Source organism: Miscanthus floridulus, chromosome 19, assembly GCF_019320115.1.
Source record: "Miscanthus floridulus cultivar M001 chromosome 19, ASM1932011v1, whole genome shotgun sequence".
Taxonomy (NCBI): domain Eukaryota; kingdom Viridiplantae; phylum Streptophyta; class Magnoliopsida; order Poales; family Poaceae; genus Miscanthus; species Miscanthus floridulus.
Genome location: NC_089598.1, coordinates 109,484,503 through 109,507,314, shown reverse-complemented (window position 1 = coordinate 109,507,314; position 22,812 = coordinate 109,484,503). Strand labels below are relative to the sequence as shown.

At 45.1% G+C, this 22,812-nt stretch overlaps 2 protein-coding genes and 3 non-coding genes across 11 annotated transcripts; 4 read left to right on the top strand and 1 right to left on the bottom strand.

Annotated features, from left to right (window-relative positions):
* Positions 1-13,328: 13,328 nt before the first annotated feature.
* On the bottom strand, positions 13,329-22,785 carry LOC136529046 (putative pentatricopeptide repeat-containing protein At5g36300). 7 transcript variants are annotated; one of them, XM_066522098.1, is made up of 8 exons: positions 21,551-22,785; positions 20,621-20,773; positions 20,435-20,506; positions 20,097-20,199; positions 19,898-20,013; positions 19,380-19,513; positions 13,790-14,079; positions 13,329-13,714 (listed from the first exon to the last, which is right to left on the bottom strand). In XM_066522098.1, exons 1-5 carry the CDS (start codon positions 22,694-22,696, stop codon positions 20,003-20,005), a joined length of 1,485 nt encoding a protein of 494 aa, XP_066378195.1. In that variant the 5' UTR covers positions 22,697-22,785; the 3' UTR covers positions 13,329-13,714; positions 13,790-14,079; positions 19,380-19,513; positions 19,898-20,002. The 7 variants fall into 7 exon arrangements, with proteins under 7 accessions (XP_066378195.1, XP_066378194.1, XP_066378193.1 ...); XM_066522097.1 differs by having other exon boundaries at positions 13,329-14,079; XM_066522096.1 differs by lacking the exons at positions 13,329-13,714; positions 13,790-14,079 and adding an exon at positions 18,847-19,303.
* Positions 14,358-17,243, top strand: LOC136526595 (large ribosomal subunit protein eL30-like). The gene is made up of 6 exons (XM_066519213.1): positions 14,358-14,416; positions 14,606-14,745; positions 15,841-15,848; positions 16,340-16,441; positions 16,892-16,960; positions 17,042-17,243. Exons 1-6 carry the CDS (start codon positions 14,396-14,398, stop codon positions 17,080-17,082), a joined length of 381 nt encoding a protein of 126 aa, XP_066375310.1. The 5' UTR covers positions 14,358-14,395; the 3' UTR covers positions 17,083-17,243.
* On the top strand, positions 15,245-15,340 carry LOC136530103 (small nucleolar RNA Z103). The gene has a single exon (XR_010777605.1). It is a non-coding gene; the product is annotated as a small nucleolar RNA Z103 (small nucleolar RNA).
* On the top strand, positions 15,458-15,553 carry LOC136530107 (small nucleolar RNA Z103). The gene has a single exon (XR_010777608.1). It is a non-coding gene; the product is annotated as a small nucleolar RNA Z103 (small nucleolar RNA).
* On the top strand, positions 15,656-15,751 carry LOC136530095 (small nucleolar RNA Z103). Its single transcript, XR_010777598.1, has one exon. It is a non-coding gene; the product is annotated as a small nucleolar RNA Z103 (small nucleolar RNA).
* Positions 22,786-22,812: the final 27 nt, after the last annotated feature.

Here is a 22,812-nt window from a genome sequence, read left to right as displayed (position 1 = left end):
ATGTGTATATGCAAATGATCATGAATTAAAACATGTACTTGGTAGAAGTGAGTCACAAAAACATGTAACCACATTTGGGTTAGCAATTAGAACATTGTTCATGAAAGTCACTTTTCTTAATCAAGCCTTTAAGGCATGTTTCCTGTGATTGCCCTAACTAGCTCTATGAGTGACTACTACATAAAATGATTGAATGACCTTGCAAATTGCTTAAACATGCTTAGGATATCATTATGAACAACTTTGGTATTTAGGGCTAGGGCTAATTTGGTCATTTAGTCATGGTTTGAGTATGTATCATGATTTCAAAGTGACATATTTGACTAAAGTTGAACTAGGTGCTAGAGACCTTGCATGGAGGAGTTCACTAAAGCAAAGTTGTAGTGTTTGACATAAGGAACAACTTTTATTTTTAGGTCATGGACTGATTTAGCTTCTAACATGCTTGAATAGGTCCCACAAAAATCAGAGAAATCAACAATTGCAACACTTATCAAATTTTTGCTAAGTCATGAACACTGACAGCCTGACAAGCCGACCTTGAGCATGATTTTTCTCTGTTTCTATTGCGAATTAGAACAAGTACCTTGAACAAGAAGTGTAGCTGGTACATAGGTCTACAAATTCGGTTTAGGATGTTTGCACAACGGAGCCACGGATTTTTAGTAAAATCGTTTGCGAAACTCGTCGTCAGGCTCGGCATGTCGCGACTGAACGAACTGAATCAAGCCATCAGTGGCCGACCGGTTCAGGCCATGGTCGCCGCGTGGCGCGGAGCATGGCCGCGCGTCGCCGGCGCTCTGCCTAGCGCGGCCAAGGCAGGCCAAAGCATGCCTTCATCATGCCAGCACCCACCCGCAACGCCCAGCGCCCTCAGTTCGTTTTCCCCGCTCCTCCTTCGTTGTCTCGCAGCGCCAGCAGCAGCCGCCGAGCTCCTGCAGCTTCACTGTCGCCATAACCATGCTCAAGCTCACGCCTAGCAACTCCATCACCACCGCAGCACTCCATCGCCACCCCAGCAACCTACTACCTCCTCCCGTGTCCGCCGGTAGCGCTTGGTAAGCCACCGCAACGCATGCGAACTCGCCAGAGTTCCACCGCGAGCCCCGTCTCCGTGGCAACGTCGCCACCGTCCACCCCAGGTCGTGTTAGGGCGCTAGATAGCTCCGCCATAGCTCGGTGATGCTCGGCGTAGCATTCGTTCGAGCCATCGTAGCCCCCATCGGCGTACCGCCGTTGTCCAGCTCCGCCGTGCCGCCATGAACGTCGCCACCATACTTAGCTCCGTCAATAGGTCCGGCCAAGTGGCTCAGTAGATTCGCTAGGTCACGTAGATCACGTAGTGAAGGTGTCACCGCCGGCAAAGCTCGCCGTCGACGAGCCGTAGCCGCGCAGTGCCAAGCAGCGCCGCTGCTCTATTTCGTCTCGATGACATGTGGGTCCAACTGACGTGTAGGTCCCACCGGTCAGCGACAGCACTGTTGAGGGCTAGTTTAAAAATTCTAGATTCAAGTGTGATTTGTGATTTTTGTATCTTCAGTTTGGTAGCTCCTAAATTTGTGAAATAAATTTTGTAGTGTCCATTAGGAAGTGCAGTATTTAGGAAAAATATGTTCTTGACTTGTACAGTAGAAATTTTTGGAGAATTAAATAGGGATTTGAAATGTGCTTTTGAATGCATTCAAATTTGTTTATTCTATATCTAGAGTTCCTGTGCTCCAAAATTTATGAAATTTTTGTGGTAAGCTAGTCTTAGCATATATGAGCTCTGGTAAAAATTTGAGGGCCAGTGCATGTGTAGATTTATAGTTATAGATTTTTCTTTTATGAATAGTTAATCCTTGCATGAATTTTTATAAATTAATTATGAGTCCAAAATTCATGAAATTTGTTGGAGGTAATCCTAGTACCATATGGATGCTAAGAAAAATAGGAAATCTATTGCTTGACACTTTTCAATAGGATTTTCCATTTATGCTATTTCAAGCCTTGCTGCCTTATCATTTTTGTATAGGATGTTCTACTTAGCAAAATGACATGAAATTGTTATAGTAGTCCTTTGATAGCATTAGTAAGGCACTGTAAATTTTTGAGAATTTATGAAGTATATCTGATATATGTTTATTATTTAACCTAGATATCTAAATAAAATAGTAAAGGCAATTTAATAAATAGTTTGGGCTTCACCATTATATTATATTAAATGTATTTGGTATGCTTAAACTGTTGGTAGGTTCTATGTTGTCAAATTTTGAATGATCACATGAAGTAGAAGTATTATTACTTTATATTGCATATTAAATAGTTTCCGGACTGATTCTAGAGTTTGATAAGTTGCATGTTGAAACGGATATGTACTGTAAAAATGGTTAATAACAAAGTTGTAGATAATTTGATAAGCTTTCCAGAAAGTCCAGGATCACTATTTTTGGATTAGTAGAACTCCAGTTATGAGTGAAACAAGTAGCTATTGTTTGTGGCATAGTCGATGCATTGTAGAAGTAGTTAAGTAATAATCGAGAAGAGATATGCACCTACTCAATCAACATGATGCACTTATTAACATATATGCATTCGTAATACTTATGCCATACTCATGCATCTAGGATCGGAGGAAGAGATCACGTTGCTGGAATTCGAAGAAGCAGAGGAAGGGAACCAGCAGGAGGATCCACAAGCCGCAGCTCCTAAAGGCGTGGAGCAGAACCCTGAAGAGCTTCCGGAGTGTCCTGACCACCGCCCTACTTCCTTTCTACGAGGCAAGCCCTGGAGCATTATAAGTCTCCCAGTAATTTATAAATGTTTACTTACGTATTTATGATTGATGCATTAGGTTATAAGAGTTGAATGAAACCACTTGATGCATGTACATTCCTTGTCCAGATATTACACCTTTAACCGGTATAGGTCTAGGATCGAATAAATGCTTAGCCATGCTTAGACCGGTAGAAGTCGGGTGATGACCTGTCACCTGCGAGATATAGGTGGATACCGGAGCACGGTTGGCTATATCTGCCATCGTGGAACAGAACCATGAGGTAAAAGTAAATCAAGACCGGACGAGAAGTCGATAGAGAAGCAACAAGACATGGAGGTCTTGGGTGTGGATCTATCTCCGTCTGTATCGATCAAGGACCGTACCGTTGTTGGAACTTCTGACAAGATTGAACGCATGCCTCTCACTTAGCTGGACGGATAACTCGTTCCGACCGTGAAGCCGAGTAATTCAACTCAGGCCCGGAATCGTTCTGTTATGCGCTCCTTCTGGGGAACGATCAGACTGAGCCCAAGGGCAGGCTTGGCCTAAACATCCTGGCATCTGGTGTTCCAGATTGTGTGGTGCAGTACGGACCCGCGAAATGTGTACCGGAGTTGTACCAAAGGTGACCTAAGGCTATCGTGGCTGGTAGACCTGGGTTTATGTTAGGAATAAATTTCCAGCTGGTTGAAATCGATTCGAATCGCTGTCTCTCCCGGATAGTGAGAAACTTGACTAGCTCCAACATCGTAGTAACTGTGTTATGGAACATGATGGTTCGGATGAAAATGGAATTACAATACCTGCTATGGTTATTATTGTATGCTTCTAAATGATATACCACATGTTTGGCACAGGATAGTTGCTAACCTAGAAATGGATAGTTATAGTTAACTTGATAAAGAAATTGTAACTATACCATGACTCATTTGCTTTTACGCAAAAATGTTGTCGAGTTACGTCCACTTATACAGCCTTGCATAATCCTTGGAGTCATTTTATTTCTGGTTCATGACGGGTAAGTCTAGCTGAGTACCTTCTCGTACTCAGGGTTTATTTTCCCATTGTTGCAGATGGCACTGTGTATCATGGGTATTGCAAGAGTTGCTTCTATCCCACCGTGGATGAGGAGTAAGCCTTGGGCAGGCTTCTTTAGTAATTCCTATCTTTGCTTTTGTGGACTGTGATTTGGCTTGGCACTGTATTAAACTATGTTGGAAACTTTATCTTCAAACTTATTCGCTTCTGCTTTATTTATCAAACTCGGTTTGTAATAACTTTTATTCGTACTCTGATGATGAAAAGTATCTGTGAACTTTATGTAATATGTGGCTTGTATGTTGAATCCTGTACGATCTTGGTTGTTGTAAATCGTTTATCGAGACCCGTCGCGGTACTTGACGGACTACCAGGTTTATATGGGTTCAAGTATGACAGTGCGACTGCTTGCGGATTGCCATTGTACTTGTATTCTTATAAATTGGTCGGTTCTACGACAGCTGCCATGTCATCCCTCTCTTTAAATACTAAGCGCCTGATCCGAATGATCAAGTGAGGACCGGACACAGCATAGTGCCATGACCGGACACAGGACCCAAGCGTCCTGTCACTTCTAGTAGGGTTCTAGCTGCGACCGGACGCGTCAGTTTGATCATGACCAGAAGCAGGACCCTAGCATCCGATCATTTCCAGTAAGCCTCCACTCACGACTGGACGCATTCAGTCATGCTCGATCGGACTCACCCAGCGTCTGGTCACTCACTGTCTCCTCTATGCGCTGCCATGTTAGCAGGACCGGACGCACCCTGCCAACATCTGGTCACAAAGTGACCCAGCGTCCGGTCGAAGACTAACGCCAGCATCTTCACAACTTCCATTGACCGGACGCTCCGGTCTAGTTGAGACCAGTGTCGGTGCACTCTGTGAAACCCTATCTTTTTTGTATAGGATGTCGGTGAAGTTTCTAACCCTTGCTCAAATATGTCAATCACCAAGTGTATCACCTTATGCACATGTGGTAGCATATTTTCACAAAATGTTTTTAAGGGTGTTAGCACTCCACTAGATCATAAATGCATATGTAATGAGTTAGAGCATCTAGTGGCACTTTGGTAATCGCATTTCGATATGAGTTTCACCCCTCTTAATAGTACGGCTATCGATTCTAAATGTGATCACACTTACTAAGTGTCTCGATCACCAAAAACAAATTGGCTCCTACCACTTATACCTTTGCCTTGAGCCTTTTGTTTTTCTCTTTCTTCTTTCTAAGTCCAAGCACTTGATCATCACCATGGCATCGCTATCATCATGTCATGATCTTCATTTGCTTCACCACTTGGAGCAGTGCTACCTATCTCATAATCACTTTATAAACTAGGTTAGCACTTAGGGTTTCATCAATTCACCAAAACCAAACTAGAGCTTTCAAAGAGGTATCCTGTGATTTAAAATTTGTCCTAGAAAAAATGATGTTCTAAATTTTAGACATGCTGTTAGCCCATTTATCTGGTGCCAAATTACCAGTTGAGATGCGCTACTATTTGTTGCCTGTCTCAGATCTCTACATGCATGTAGCACGTCTTAATTAGGAATAAAACCACGCGTGTCGATGTTTTATAGACCGACTAGTGAATTTATATGAATGTCACACTGCTCTAGAAAGACGATGGTAACATCCAAAAGACACGGAGAGTTATACTGGTTTAGGCCGGAGCCCTACGTCTAGTCTCAGAGATGATCGAGTGCGTGTTCCTCGCTTGAATGCTCTGAAGTTCTTATAATGAGGGGTGCAAGAATGGTGGAAGAGGTAGGAGAGCTAGAGCTAGGAGATAGACTCCCCGAATGAGAGCTTCGGGAGTTCGATGCAGTGGAAGGCTGCCCTAACTACCTTTATATAGTCTGAGGCTAGGTCATATACAAAGAGGAAGGTTCTCCTGACCGAGGGGTCGTGAGCCTGAGGGAGGGAACATAACTAACTTGGCTTGCAAGTAACGCCATCTTGTAGTGCGCTTTTAGGCGTGGTTGTAGTCATGATCTTGCGCCCACGTCTCGGCATGGTATGGCGTGGTGCTACTGTGCCAGTTTATGGCGGCACTGTAGGCACCATGGTGTTTTGCCAGCCGTCCTGTGTGACGTGGTCTCGTTATGGCCTTTGTCATTGCCTCCTGATCTCTCTAGGGCATCGTACAAGAGTTGGTAGCCGTCCCTAGATCATTGGTCATCTTGCTGCTTGGAGAGCTGGTGGCCACAATCCCGTGCTCCGAGGTCGTGGCCTTCATTGGCTTAGACGGCCTCAAAAGTCAAGGCCGCTGTCGTGGCTTTCATCTCGTAGTGGGTGGAGTCGTACATATGTCTTGTCGAGCTGTATTTAGATGATGGGCCGTCGTACTGGCCGTCACCATTCGGCGGTGTTGTCTTATCTATGCTGCGTGGCACAGGGATGGTGTATGACCGGCTAAGGGGACTGTTGTCCCCTCAGTCTTTATGAGGTCAGTGCGGCGTGCCTACTCCTGTCAGCGCATGTGTGCTTGGCGTGGCTTGATCTCTCCCTATTCCTCCTAGAGGCTGAGATGGGGGAGAGGTCGTGTGGAGTTGCGCGGCGTGTGGTGAAGGCTAGGGGAAGAGGTTGTGGCCGACCCCTACCTTGACGTTTGGCCCAGGTCAGCATAGCTTAGCTGGGCCTCGGTCGTTTGGGCTTATACTAGCTGATGTTCCATGGGTCGTTCAAGTGGCTAACTAATCGATGTTTTGAGATACCTAAGGTATCATAACCCCAACAACATATCAAGGGTATTAGAGATATTTCTCTTCTCTATTAATCTATCTTAAAAAATAGTAGAACATTATTATTTTTTGAGGGGGACGAAGGGAGTATTAACTCCGCCTATGGTGGGCCGCTTTTGGTATCCTAGCATAGCAGGTCCCAAGCCCTAGTAAAGGAGGAGGGTTGTGTTAGGCGTGGCGAGCCAATGTAAAAACTTAGCCACTTTAATGGAGATGAAACCCGAAAGAAAATCGTTGGGGCATAACCCTCTTAGCGACGCGCCATATCAGAATCCGGGTATGGTGTTAAATGGGCAAGGGCCGGGTTGTCACCTCCGTGACACGCCGTGTCGTGATCTGGGCATGGTGTCAAGTGAGTAAGGATCGGGTCATCGCTTCCTTAGTGGCGCGCTACATCGGTGCTCGGATGTAGTGAAAAATGAGTAAGGGTCTTCGCATCTGAGTCGACAGGTGCGAAGGGTAAGGAAGCTAGTCGAACCAACTAGGATCCATTTAGGTAGTTGGAATGTAGGGTCACTTATAGGTAAGTTAAGAGAATTAGTTGATACCACGACTAGGAGGCGTGTAAATATATTATGCGTTCAAGAGACTAAATGGAAGGGCCAGAAGGCGAAGGAGGTGGATAATACAGGTTTTAAGCTTTGGTACACAGGGACAGTCGCGAATAGAAATGGAGTAGGAGTTTTGATTGATAAGAGCCTCAAGAATGGTGTGGTGGGAGTGAGATGGCAAGGAGATAGGATTATCTTAGTCAAGCTTGTCGTTGGTGATATGGTCTTGAACGTAATTAGTGCGTATGCCCCCCAAGTAGGCCTCGATGAGAGTGCTAAGAGACAGTTCTAGGAAGACTTAGATGGCCTAGTTAGAGCTATACCTAGTAGTGAGAAGCTTTTTATAGGAGGAGATCTTAATGGGCATGTAGGTACTACAAGCGCAGGTTTCGAGGCAGTTCATGGAGGTTTTGGGTATGGTAGTAGGAATCAGGAGGGGGAGGAAGTTCTGGACTTCGCGGTAGCTTTTGACCTGATGATAGCCAACAGTTTCTTTAGAAAGAGAGAATCTCATCTAGTGACCTTTAGTAGCGGACAATACAGTAGCCAGATTGACTTTATCCTCGCAAGAAGAAAGGACAAATGAGCATGCTTGGATTGCAAGGTGATACCAGGGGAGTGTGTTGTTTCTCAACATAAGCTTTTGGTGGCAGATTTTCATTTTCTAGTGCATGCCCGTAGGGATAAACAAGCTAAGATTGAAAAAACAAAGTGGTGGAAACTGAAAGGTGAGGCGTCAGAGGTATTCAGGGAAAGGGTTATCAAAGAGGGCTCTTGGAAGGAAGAAGACGACATAAACAATATGTGGGAGAAGATGGCAACCAACATTCGGAAGGTGGCCTCAGAGGTGTGTGGAGTAACCAAAGGAAGTGGAGGCGAGGCTAAAGATACTTAGTGGTGGAACGAGGAAGTCCAAAGGGCTATTAAGGAGAAGAAAGAATGCTATAGATGCTTGTACCATGACAGGAGTGTGGACAACATAGAGAAGTACAAGGTGGCAAAGAAGACTGCAAAGCGAGCTGTAAGTGTGGCAAAGGGTAGAGCATACGAGGATCTTTACCAACATTTGAGTACGAAGGAAGGAGAGAAGGATATTTATAGGATGGCTAGGGTTCGTGAGAGAAAGACACGGGACTTCAACCAAATTAAGTGCATTAAGGATGAAAGGGAGCATCTTTTGGTGAAGGAGGATGAGATCCGACATTGATGGCAAGAGTATTTTGACAAATTGTTCAATGGTGAGAATAAGGACACAATCTTTCAGTTGGATGACTCTTTTGATGACACCAATAGGTGCTTTGTGCAGAGAATCCAAGAATCTGAGGTCAGAGGCGTTGAAAAGGATGAAAGGAGGTAAGTCGTTGGGACCGGATGGTATCCCAATCGAGGTGTGGAGATGCCTTAGGGACATAGCTATAGTATGGCTAACCAAGCTGTTCAACCATATTTTTCGATCGAACAAGATGCCTGATGAGTGAAGGAGAAGTATATTGATACCGATCTACAAGAATAAAGGGGATATTCAAAGTTGTACTAATTACTGGAGAATTAAGTTGATGAGCCATACTATGAAGCTATGGAAGAGAGTTATAGAGCATCGCTTAAGAGCAATAACGCGGGTTTCTATGAACCAATTTGGTTTCATGCCCGAAAGGTCAACCATGGAAGCTATTTTCTTAATAAGACAAGTTATGGAGCGGTATAGGGAGAAGAAGAAGGAGCTACACATAATTTTTATTGACTTGGAGAAGGCTTATGATAAAATACCAAGGAATGTTATGTGATGGGCTTTGGACAAATATAAAGTCCCAACAAAGTACGTCGGGCTTATTAAGGACATGTACAGCAATGTTGTGACTAGAGTTCGAACAAGTGATGGAGACACAGATGACTTCTCGATTAGGATAGTACTATATCAAGGATCAGCTTTAAGCCCTTATTTGTTTGCTTTAGTGATGGATGAGGTCATAAGGGACATACAAGGGGACATCCCTTGGTGTATGCTTTTCATGAACGATGTAGTGCTAGTTGATAAAAGCCGGACAGGAGTGAATCAGAAACTGGAGTTATAGCGGGAGACTTTGGAGTCCAAAGGTTTTAGACTCAGTAGAACTAAAATTGAGTATATGAGATGTGACTTCGGCACTACTACTCGGGAGGAGGAAGATGTTAGTTTGGAAGGTCAAGTAGTGCCTAGGAAGGATACCTTTCGATATTTAGGATCAATGCTACAGATGGACGAGGATATTGATGAAGATGTTAGCCATAGAATAAAAGTAGGGTGGATGAAGTGGCGGCAAGCGTCTGGTGTCCTATGTGACAAAAGGGTACCACAGAAGCTAAAAGGCAAGTTTTATAGGACGGCGATTAGACCTGCTATGTTGTATGGTGCAGAATGTTGGCCTACAAAAAGACAACATGTTCAACAACTAAGTGTCGCGGAAATGCGTATGTTGCGTTGGATTTACGGTCATACAAGAAGGAATAGAGTTCGGAACGATGATATACGTGATAGATTAGGGGTAGCGCCAATTGAAGAAAAGCTTGTCCAACACCGGTTGAGATTGTTTGGACATGTGCAACGGAGACCTCCAGAGGCACCGGTGCGTAGTGGAATCCTAAGCCAGGATAGTAACGTGAAGAGAGGTAGAGGAAGACCAAAGTTGACTTGGGTAGAGGCAATAAAAGGAGACTTGAAAGGATGGAATATACCCAAAGACTTAGTCTTAGATAGGAGTGCTTGGAAGATAGCTATCCACGTGCCTGAACCTTGCTTCTGATGAGTTTCAACTCTAGCCTACTTCAACTTATTTGGGACTTAAAGGCGTTGTTGTTGTTGTTGTTGTGGACGAAGGGAGTATTGATTATTGTCAAGGCGCCGTACAAGGGGGGCGAAGGGAGTATTGATTATTGTCAAGGCACAATACGCCAAATTGAGCTTTCGTGGAACACAACTCGGGAAAGAAAGAAACACAGACATAGTGAGTAAATCACGGCCCATTATTATAAGCTAGCTTTGCCAAACGCGCTACGGAAAAGGTGCAAAGGTTGCACGAGAAAGGAAACACAGTGTAGCTGAACAAAGTAGCAAAACCACAAAAGGCTGTAGGCAGGCATAGGGCAACGACGGGTGATGAGCTTGATGGGCCATAATGCTGTCTCTTCCTTTTTTCTTTCCTGGACCATCTAGTGTTTTATTGGCCCACTTCTATTCTTTTTTTTTATTTCATTGCAACAGCCACGCGCATGTGGTTGGAAAACATCAGCAGCATTGATAACTGCTAGGAAGGAATGAATCAGAGCTCGCGACTCTTCTCGTCCCTTCCCTAGCTACAGTTGAGAGAAGGCGACCAGGAGGCGAACACCGTCCGGCGTCGATTTCTTCCGTTCCCCTTCCACTCCGGCGGCCGGATCAACGCTGGAGAGGATGGGGAACGGAGATTGAGGTGGTCGTTGTACATATACCCATCTAGTATAGGTAGTTTAGATCCCAGCAGTGCTCGCAGGTTGGAGGCGGGGCTGCGGGTGGTGGAATAAGTGTCTCCGGCTTCTTCTCCGCCTCGTTGGTGAGTCTTCTGGTGCCACCGATGAGCCGTTTTGGTGTGAGTTCCCTGGATCTGGAGCTCTAGATCTCGTTGGGTCTTTTTGCCCCACCTTTGTCTTCGTCGGCGATGCTGGTCTCTCTGGCGTTGAACTTGGGAGGTTAGTTTACCAAGATGAAGTCAAATCGGGTTGGTGTTTAGTTCCCACCTATTTTGGTGGTTCAATTTTCCTTCACGGTGCTTCGCATCTTCTTCAGCCGGGTCGTTCAGCGTCGACAAATCATGTCGGATCCGATGTGCTGCTCAAGACGGCAACTAAAAACTTTGTTTCTTCGCCGGGGAGGAAGTCGGCTTCAAGTTGCGTACTCCGACTGCAGGCGGCGAGGAAGACCGGGAGGAGCTTACAAGGACTAGAGTACAATTTATTTTTCTTTCGAGAGTGTTTTTGTAAGGAAAGTGCTGTAATCACAAAAAATTATGAATAAAATATAAACCCGGTTTTCTCAAAAAAAAAACATTGATAACTGCTACGTTTTTTTAGCAGAATATTGATAATTGCTACGTATGTCCAAGACCAGCACACAACACGCTAAATTGGGCTTTTTCTGGAACACAGAGCTCAGGAAAGAAAGAAACACAGAAACTGAGTAATCACGGCCCATTATCACAAGCTAGGCTGCCAAACGCAGTACGCGAAATGCACACGATATATATTTCATGTTTGATTGAAAATCCAAGGCTGCACGGGAAAGGAAGCACTAGCAACGGGTGAAAAGCCCATCTAAATCATCCCGATAGACTCTTCCCGCAGCAGACTAGAAGCGCATTATGGGCCTCCATTCCTTGAAGCCTCCCACGGTCCCACCTTTTGACGCAGCCCGCGGCCCGCGGCGTGTAGGCCCTACAACCACATCACAACCGGTCTTCAGCTTCTTCACCGCCACGCGCCGGGCGTGTGACAAGGAAAGGAACGGACGCCGCCTCCGCTCCCCTCGCTCTCCCAGCACACATCCGCGCCGCACTCTCACCCTAGCTCACTCACTCTCCCCATCCCCACCGCCCGGCCTACATGGCGTACTACTCGGGCGGCGGCAAGCTGTCGGCGGTGGACGCCATCCTGGCGGAGGCGGCGGACCTGGTGGCGCTCGAGCAGATCGCCAAGCTCAACACGGCCCACCTCGCCGACGACTCCGCGCTCCCGTCCAGCCTCGAGACCCGCTTCCGCAAGCTCAAGTCCCTCCCCTCGCCCGCCGCACCGCCACCCGTCAGGACCCTGACCCGCAGCGTCACCGCGCCGGGCCCCGCCGCCGCTCTGCGCGGCCCCAACCCTCCCGCTCCCGCTCCTGCTCCGCCTGAGCATCACCGGGCCCCCGCGGTCCACGAAGACACGCCGCCGCCGCTGCCGGGAGACGCGGAGACGAACGGCGGCGAGTCCTCGCCGCGGCAGGCTCGTGCCCCGGTCCCCGCACCCGCAGTCCACGACGCCGAGGACCTGGAGCGGCTGTTCGGGTCAGGGCCGCGGGGGCGGCCGACGCTGCGGGAGCGGAACAGGGGGAGGGAGTCCTCCTCCGCCTCCCCCTCGCCGCCACCGCCGCGCCAGGCGTGCTGCTTCGGCTTCTCCCCGAAGAAGCCCTTACAGAGGACGTCGGCCAAGGCCAAGAAGAAGGTCCACCACGGGTCCGGCGACGTCCTCGGCGTCGACGCCGGCGACTGGGGCGACGAGAGCAGGAGGATGGCCACCGAGTTCAGGGAGCAGCAGCGCCGGCTCAGGAAGGCGCTGGAGGACCAGGTGCAGGTCAGCAGGGAGACCGCCAAGATGGCGCGCTGGGTCAAGCAGGCCTCCGCGCGCATGACGCATGTTGAGGCCATTGACGACCTGCTCAGTGATTGCGAAGACGATGAGGAGCTCAAATGAGCTCAAGCATACGCCGTTGCTTTTGCCTGTCTTCCTCGCCAGTTGTCCCACTGTCAAAAATTTACAGTTCTATATAGAAGAAGCAGAGTCATGAAACAACAAACAATGCTGTTTTTTTTGTCATATTATTAGGATCAAGCAAAATCTATGAAGTGATCGAGTATGTAAGGATTACATGAGTGGTGGTATAGGAATGGAGAACCTACTATTGTGAAAAAGGTTTGATCGTGTGTTTTGTTTGTCATTCTGTATGAATTATGCACAATGGAGCCCAAAATAACACTGAAATTGAGCGCAATAGTTAATTCAGTAACCATGAGAGAACCAACTATTGGATGACAATTGTCTGACGCTCGTCATTCGAAGTGGCGCATTGTTTTTGCTGATATTCTGTAGGCAGTTTAAGAGAAGTCTGAATTTGCCATGAGGGGCATGTAATAAGCTTTAGTGTCCTGAATTGTTGGTTGGCAAACGCTAAGACGAACAGCTATGTGTTGCTCTCTAGCGGTGTTTTGGCTGCGTAGGTCACATTTGCCCATTGGTTGAACCCTCTGTGTTCATTCCAAGGGGGCCGTTTCGCTAAGACGTTTTTCTTTCTGTTTTTTATGGTTTACAAACTCATGTAATTTCGTTGCTTTCAAGTAATGAAATTTGGCTCTGCCGTTGTGGAAAATGAGAGAACCAACTATTTACACCTGGCTATTCTAATTTTAGTATTGCATCAAGTATTTACAAGCTGTCAGTATTGAATCATAATTGCTTGATTCTACTTTGAATATACAGCCTTTTAGCACAAATACAGAATTTAAGCAGCATAATGTGATATATGAAGCAGAGTAAATTAAACAATTGGTATTATAAATAGTGATGATGCAGTTATCTACACTCTACCACTTGAATTGATAGATAGCTGATTCCATAAGCTACATACAGTTGGATCCAGTTACACAAAAGTCAATAACCAGAACACCTAATGTTTTCAGCAATAACCAGATATGTTCATGACTCAGAACGAAAGCAACGTGAGGAAATTCCACAATGTCTATACCCATCTCACTGTTCATGACTCAAATTTTCATATCTTTATCCCTGATAGATAGTCTTGCCTTAACCATAACCCTGACTATGTACAAAGACAAAAAAAATACCGGTTTATCCTGTGCTGCAACAGTAAAATGGATGTAAGTAATGCTTCATTGTTTGCTTTAGTGCAAACCGGCATTGGTAAACCCCATACCTTTTTCACACTTTTGTCCATCATAAACATTCAAGAGTCTTGGAAATATAGAGTTATTGGCTTGTTGCTGTGACCATCCCAAACTCTGCGGGCAATACAATGATGAACAGATGCATGAAACTGAGCAGAACTTCCAGTTGGATCAACATTTTTCACGCCTCAGATAAAGAAACCAATGGTGATGACTGTCCCTAAAGATTCAGCAGGACCATTCAAGACAGGAAGTAGCTTGACCAAGAAAGAAAATAATTCTTGGTAATTTACTGGCACCCTTTCAGGCTCTGGTAAACCTACAAAGAATGCGAAATACACAGCAACAGATTCTTCTCAGGTGTCTGGCAGCTCAACTGCTCCAGGAAGGCAGCAAGAATAGGGTGGACAACATGGTAGAGGGGAGCTTGGAAGGGGACAGATAGAAGCTGCAACCATATTCTGTGGCTGGGCCCAAAGAACTCCTGCAATGTAAGCCCATTCTACAAAGCCCACAGCGGGCAAACCCTCAGGCTCCCAACTCTATAAAGCACCAAACCCTAGCAACCCCACCATTCAGCCTCACAGTCATCGCAAAGCCGCTTCGACGCCGTCACTCCTCCTCGGGCCGCAACCATGGTGGCCGCAAAGAAGACGGTACCCATCTCCCGCTCTCTCACATCTATCCCCCGTATCTCTGCCACAAGCCCACGTTTCTCCCACCTTTCCCGTCGATCTGCTGCCGTATTCCGGACGGCAGTATGGCATGCTGCTGCATTCCGCCTGTTCGCGTTTCTAGTCTTGCAATTTCTGTTCTAATTTTTCGTTGTTGGTAGTTTTGTGCAGAAGAAGTCCACGGACAACATCAACAACAAGCTGCAGCTTGTGATGAAGAGCGGTAAGTACACGCTCGGCTACAAGACTGTCCTCAGGACCCTCAGGAACTCAAGTGTAAGGAAGCTCTCCTTTGTTATTCTGTTTCATGCGTAAGGCTACTTGTATCTTAGATTAACTCTTTAGGAAGGTGAATCGGTGCCTGTGGATGTATGCCTATGTTTCTAGATCATAGGTAGTAGATTAATCCTGTGGGATGGTCTAGTTGTTCTTTACTGCTCACCGTAGATTAGAATTGGCCATGTCCACTCTATGAATAGATGTGATAACCATTAGTTTTACTAGCTTGTTCATGTGGGCTTAATGTTATTGATTTCTAGCTGGTAGGGGCATCTATGATTATGCAGAGTTACTTGTACCTCTTGTTATTCTAACTGAAGTGAACAAACAACTGAAGTGAACATTTTTTACATGTCAAAATGGGAATACAGCCTTGAGAGAAGGAGAATAGGGCCTTGGGTTCATGACCTCAGCCACTATAATGATATGGCTACATGGACGCCCACCAAAATATTCTCTGGACAACGTATTTTCTGGACATGTTATCTGAATCTGAATGTTTTTCACCTCTATACCTTAATGTTATTAGTGGAGGATATGATGACCCTTTCCCCGGGTGATCGACAGTGAACATACTGAGCGCTATAATTTCTCATTTGAGAAAACCAAGCCAGAATTCTGATCCTCCATTAATGCAGAAAAAATGATTCTGAATTTCGTGTAGTGCTTGTTTTGTTGCCTCTTTTCGAAATTATTCCTCTTTTTGTATTTTTTTCTGATCTCTTAACTGAGTTGCATACTCTAGAGGATATGATGACCCTTTCCCTAGATGATCGACAGTGAACATACTGAGCGCTATAATTTCTCATTTGAGAAAACCAAGCCAGAATTCTGATCCCTGCAGAAAAAATGACTCTGAATTTCATGTTACGCTTGTTTTGTTGCCTCTTATCATGCCACTTTTTGTGTTTTTTTGTTCTCTTAACTGTGTCGCCCACTTCAGAGGACATGATGACCCTTTCCCCAGATGATCGACAATGAACATACTGAGCGCTACAATTTCTCATTTGAGAGAACCAAGCCAGAAATCTGATCCTCTGATTGTTTTTTGAAACTCTGATTGTTTTGTTGTTTCACTTCACATGTCGATGTATTGATATTCTTAGTGTTCTGCATTCATCTGTTAGGTTACACAGTCTGTTGTCACCGCTTGCTCTTTTGAAGTAACTATGTATTTTAAATAGTTATTTTTAATATGTGACTGGCATTTGAGTTTTGCGTTGAAAACTGATTACCAATGGATGAATTTAGATGGCCATTGTGTATGAGTCAACGCCATAATAATCCCCTCCCCATGTCCATATATGTTACCAGTGCATGATATCACTGGTTGAGCACAAGTGGAGATATCTTCTTACTAATTTATAATTATAATTTTGCTTTATAGTGTTTTTGTGGAATATGTTGTGTACAATTGTTTTGAATATCTCCTGTCTAGTTTTTTATTAGATGGTGTAATGTAAACTCCTTTGCTTTTCCTAACTCTTCCTTCCACACGACAATATATCTTTAAATTTAGATGTGAGTACATACAAAATTATACTGTCTGCCTTTTACAATAGAATTTGTGCAGTGTCATTTGTTATATAACGTGCAATATTCCTAAATCAATCTATTGATTTACAGCAAAGCTAGTGATCATTGCTAACAACTGTCCTCCACTCCGGAAGTCTGAAATTGAGTACTATGCTATGCTGGCAAAGGTCACAGTCCACCACTTCCATGGAAGTAAGTTAGCATCCCTTACTTTTGGTTCTTTTAATCGATGTTGCATATGATCTAATGAAATGTTGAATTGTGAACTGTCAATAGGCATGGTACCTTTTCATTTAGCCCCTGATTTACATGTATTGTTTTGTAATGTCTAGCCAGTCGCAGAAAAGCACAAGAATCAGTGGAGCTAGGGACCATGTCACCCCATGCATCTTAATGCAAGATATTAACAAAATCAACTGAAAAGATCAATTTGGCTTCCATAAACCCATAATTATTACTAATTGGCTCCCTTGAAAATATATTTCTGGCTATGTCCATGACAAGAATTTACATTGTAAGGTAGTGACTACCATTCTTTGCTTGGAGGAATAACTAAATGATGTGCATAGTTTTTTTGACAGGGTTGTGTTTGTCTATGCAATACGACAGTACTGAAATTAACTGCAATTTGTTGTTTTCCAGACAATGTTGACCTGGGAACAGCCTGTGGAAAATACTTCCGTGTCTGCTGCCTCAGTATTATTGATCCTGGTAAATGGCAACTCCATATCACAGGTCAATTTGATGTTTTGATCAAAATATGGATATGAAGAGTGATTGTTCTGTTTTCAGGTGATTCTGATATCATCAAGGCTACGCCGGGTGAGCATTAAGGAAGCCACACCAGTAGTACTCGGCACCTGGCTTCCGAACTCTTAGTGTTGTAGTGGATTTTCTTGCTGGACTTGTCCTTTATTGTGTTACGACAGAATTTACCTGACAGTAAACAGATCGTGGGAATATTTTCTTGGATTGAAAATTTTGTTCCTGGCAATTGACATTGTTGAATGGATCTTATGCTGAATGTGCTCCTCGGGTTAGATCTGTTAGTTTTCATTTTGTTCCTGGCAATTGACAGAACTTTCCAACATTGGTATTGTCCTTGAACATAACTTTCTTGGGCGACCCCTGAACATTCAGTTGGGGCATCAGTTTTAGAGGACTGGTAAGCTCCTGTTCTTCTACGCCTTTCGCGCCCTTCTTACCCTCAACACCACATCTTTCCTCCAGCTCGGTGCATCAATGCCTCTCCTGCTACCACTCCCCCAGCTTAACTACCCCGAGTTGCTTGTCCACGGAAGCCACTTCGTGTTTTCCTGGCCATTGCCTAGATCCAGAGTAACCCTCCTCATCAAGCCGATAGCCATATCAGCGTCATCTGCATCAACTTCCATGACCTCCCCCATCATCTCACCAATCAGTTCCCCATCCGTCTTGTTCATCAACCCCAAGGGCATTTTCAGCACTCTCACCCAGATCAGAATTGAGTTGAACTCAATCTCATCTATGGTTTTGGCGCCATCAAACTCCGCCATCACCACCAAGTCCTTCCCGAACATCCACGGACCGTCCTCCAGAGCCTCCTTTTCACCGGCCCTTGCAGGAAAGTGAAGAGGGATCAGTTTCCCCCAGATCTTTGCACTCAACGCCCCTGAGAGGACACCAGATCTTGCCACAGGAAAGTTCCAAGGATTCCACTCAGCACGTTTTTTCAACCATGACCTTCCCCACCGCTTGCGGATCGCCCCGCTGCGATCCTATAACCGCACCGCCCAGCCTGATGCTCTTCTTCTCCATTGCCGATAGATTCATCTTCTCCAGGAGGCCGATCACATTCTCCGCAATGGCAGACCAGGGTCAAGAACCTTAGCCTTGGCCTCCCAAAAAAGCAACCTGCTAGAAGATTGGTCTGGACTCCTGATGGAGAATCTGACGTGGACACGAATGGAGTATGGGATTGTGGACACAGGGACAGTCTCCAGGAAGAAGATCTGACCAAGGAACAAGAGGAGAACGGAAAACCCTAGTCGACTTGGGTACCCCTCTCGAGTCGCCTAACCTAGGTGCCGAGACCGGGTGTCCACTTGTCAGATCAACTGCATCGATTATGCAGTTGGGATAAAAGAAATATGAGGTTACCAAATTCTGGTTGGATGCACAAAATCCCACCGCGACAAATTCTAATGTTGCAGGTGACAAATTCTAATGTTGCAGGCAACATAGAGCATTTTGAATCAAGACATAAGGAGCTCACACCATTGACTGTCTTGATGGCGATAAATCTATCAAAATGCTTATCTTGCTACTCGTTCTATCAGAGTCACAAAAGAATGCTGTTTTTCTCTCTCTTAATTTTATGTTATTGTTAGCATCAAGCAAAATTTACGATCTGATCAAGTATGTAAGGAGTCCATCAGTGGTAATATATGAATGGAGGAACTACAATTCTGATGAAAAAGGTTTGATCATGCGTTTTTTTCATTCTGTGTAAATTATAAGTGATGAAGCCCATAATAAATAAACTCAATAATAACAGCGTGGAATTAGGTGCAGTTAATTCAGTAACCAGGACAGAATCAAATATTTACACTTGGCTATTCTAATTTTAATAGTGCATCAAGCCATCAAGTATTTACAGTCTGTTTATTAGGACTGAATCATAATTGGTCTGTGCTACTTTGAATTTAAAGTATTTACGATTGGCATTATAAATAGTGAATATACAGTTGTATACACTCTACCACTTGGTAGTTGATTACATAAGCTGCCATGTAGCTGCTTGGATACAGTTACATAAGAATCAACAATCAAAACACCTAATGTTTTCAGCAATTCCTCGTCACACTCACACCAAATTCCTAATATATGATTCAGAAAGAAAGCAACTTGTAAGGAACTTTGACAACGTTGATGTAATTCACTTTCAGAGTGTCTTCTCGCTGTTCATGGCTAAGTGTATTTTCTGATTCATACTTATGTTTATGCCTGATAGTCTTGCTGTGAATATAACCCTGACTAAGTATAAGGGTGAAAACTATACTCGGTTATCCTGCACTACAACAGTAAAAAGTAATGTAAGTAATGCTTCCTAGTTTGTTTAAGCGAAAACCAGCACTGGTAAGCTTCATACCTTTTTCACTCTTCTGTTCAACGTAAACATTCAGGAGCCTTGGAAATACAGAGTTATTGGTTTGATGCCATAACCATCCCAACATTGGAGAAAATACCAGTACAGGATCATCTGCATGTACCGGAACATTCAATCTGTATGATGAAACACAGTTAGACTCGTACTCTGCCTTTAAAGTAGAGATGAAGCATTAATTGATATATTGAAAAAAAAAGTATGCCTTCAAAGTTGAAATGGAAATAGTGATGGGCATGGGCACATGGCAAAGCAACATTTACATATTGCATGGTTAACCACAGAAGTTGATGGCCAGACTTCCATGGTCTAATCAAAATGTTATCTCAGCTACTTTTTGTATCAAATCCAGCAGTAGAAAAATAAGTAAAAGAAACTGAAATACCTACTTGGAGCTTGGAACAACTTAATGCAAGAATGATAATCCATATTGTAGTGTTATCAGAATAGGAAAACTAGAGAAGGGACAATGTATAAATCAAGGTGTAAAACTAATCGCCTACCCTGTGTTTGCTCTGCATCATGCATGTGTAAGCAAAAAGGGAGGTGGGGTCCCTGAAGTTACAAGCATTGACAATGGACCGATTACAATAGCAAGGATTCCAAATTCAATAGATACCTGTCAAAGCATTTTGCATACATCATCACTCATCCATTGTATTCACCCTTAAAGCACAAGGTCATCTGAAATGAAATACTTACATCCTCTTTGTTCCAGAACTACATTTGCATCATGTAACATTTCTCTGGCTTTTCTATCTGGAGTGCATCCAGCACGTTCCATTTCTCTGTATACTTCAGATACCTACTCAAGCCAAGAGCAGAATTATTTCAATGTTTTCAGATTAATCTGGCACATACAATAAGATCAGTTAATTTCATATTCTACCATCCTAATAAAAAACAACAAAATTTTGAAGCCTATATTCAAGAGCTGAAAACAAGACCTTTCATAATCATTACCAACAGTTAAGGTTCTGTGCATGTTACCATGCGTGGCTATTCTAATTTCACAAAAAAAAGGAGATAAAGTGGCAGACCTTTTCAAATTTCTTTGCTCTCATGAATGTTTTCATAAGCGTAGTGTATGTCACAACATCTGGGCTCATACCCTAAGAAAAAAGAACAGGTAATCATAGGAGTGCAAAGAAAGCAAAACATCATAAACTTGAAACAAGATTTGAAAAAAAAAACATTTTCATCTCATTTCTAGATGAGGTACATACACTATCCTTGATATGCTGGAATACAGCTAGTGCCTCCAAATGCCTTCCAGCAGTGCCAAAAGCATTGATTAACAAATTCAGCATAACAAGGTTTGGCTCAAATCCTTCTTCCTCCATTAACTGAAGTACATTTACAGTTTGTTCACACAACCCCTGAAAGAGAAAGGGAACACCTTGACTCCTTGAGTAAGCAGCCAACATGATTCACGTGGGTCGAAACATGTGCACAAGGACAGGCAGATATCGATGTTCTACTGACAAATTAACCCTCTCTCCCCTTAGGAAAAGGCAAATGCAGAAAATGGTTGAAGGTTGTATGGCATTGACCTACTGCAATGGGCCAAGCTTATTAATTGTACTTAACAAAAAACTGAATGTCGGTTCTCAAATGCACTATATCCTAAAGAATCCTGGTCCAGCTACAGTGCTGAAACAGAAGGGGGAAAGTACATCAGCTCAGTCATATAACTTCTGTATAGATAAATGCAGCACTGCTTGTCATGACTCATCATACTGCTATTTTATTTCTCAGAGCAATGCCTATCAACTTCGTCAGGATTTATTAATATCAGGTGTTGTACTGAGTACTGACCAGATAAACAAAGATGTCCGAGATCCAGTTAATTATTTACAGATGTCGTGGATACAGTGTCCAGAATATCATGTTTGCAAACCTAGAAATGGTATATCTTATATTCTAAAAAGAACAGAAGAAAATATTTCCAAAGCCAGAAATGGTGCATCTTATTCTCTCAAATAACAAACTGTGAATCCTTATTCAAGGTTTACAGCATTACTGCAACATGCTTTCATACAATGTTAGGATGTAATCAAAGGCATTTGCAACTATATTCAGTTTAAATATGGTGGAAAAAACTATCATGCCATGAGGCAAAATTGATTTAAACCAAGTTTAGTAGTTAGACTGACCTGTTGAGCATAAGCATTGGCAAGGACACAAAACACACGAGGTGAAAGCTGCGTATTCTCAGCTCTAAGAGCAGCTATACACTCCCGTGCATCACGAAAATGGCCATATTGCCCATAAATGTCAACCAATACTGCATACACTGCACCGCTCTCCTTGAAACCTCGATTCTTCATGCCATCAAACAGCTTCTTGATCTCATCCCACTTCCCCTGCTCCCCCAACCGGCTGATGATCATAACAAATATCTTTGGGTCCGGGTACATCCCTTCCTCCTGCATGGAGGTGAAGAACCGCAGAGCACGTTTCATGTTCCCCACCCGACAATGCCATCGAATCAAGGCATTCCAAGTCGATATATCCGGTTTGACGCCCTCGGTGCGCATTTTATCAAACACCCTGCGTGCGTCCGCTAGCTGTCCATACTTGCCGAAAGTATCGATCAGGCCGCTGTAGATCTTAACATCCAGCTCCACCCCAACCTCCTGCATCTCCATGACGAGGTCGGTGGCCTTCTTCCACATGCCATTGTCCCGGTACAGCCGCACGAGCATGCTATACCCGGCGGTGTCGAGGCGGATGCCCCGGCGCCCCATCTCGCCGAGCACCCACCACGAGTCCTCGAGCCGGCCGGCGCGCGCGTACGCGCCCAGCAGGAGCGTGTAGGTGCGCCGGTTCCTGGCGACGCCGTCGTCCGCCATCTGGAGGAGGAGGCAGTCGGCGAGGCGGAGCCTAGCGGCGGCGAGCAGGCCCTCGAGGAGCGCGTTGTAGTGCGCGGCGTCCGGGCGCGGGCCGAGGCGGCGCATCTCGAGTAGGAGCGCCTCGGCCTCCAGCGCGCGCCCCGCGCGGGACAGCGCGCGGATGAGGCGCGCGTAAGCGCCGGCGCTCGGGCGCGCCCCCGACGCCTGCATGTCGGCGAGGAGGCCGAGGGAGCGCGCCAGGTCGGACCCTGCGTAGGACTGGATGGCGCGGTCGTACCACTCCCAGGGCCGCTCCTGGTGGTGGTCTGCCGCGGCGGCGGAGCAGCAGCAGCGGACCACGGCGGTGGCGACGCGGCGGTGGCGCCGGCGGCTGGGAATTGAAGGCGCGAGGAGCGGGAGCTGTAGTGGCCGTGGTAGATGGCGGCGGACGAGAGAGCAGGCGTCCATGGAGATGGAGCGCGCGGCTCACTCGCGGTGGCTGGGCTTCGACGGAACTGGAACTGGAACTGGAGGATTGACTGTTGAGAGCTGCTGCAAACCAGCTCTGAGGTCACGTGTTGCCT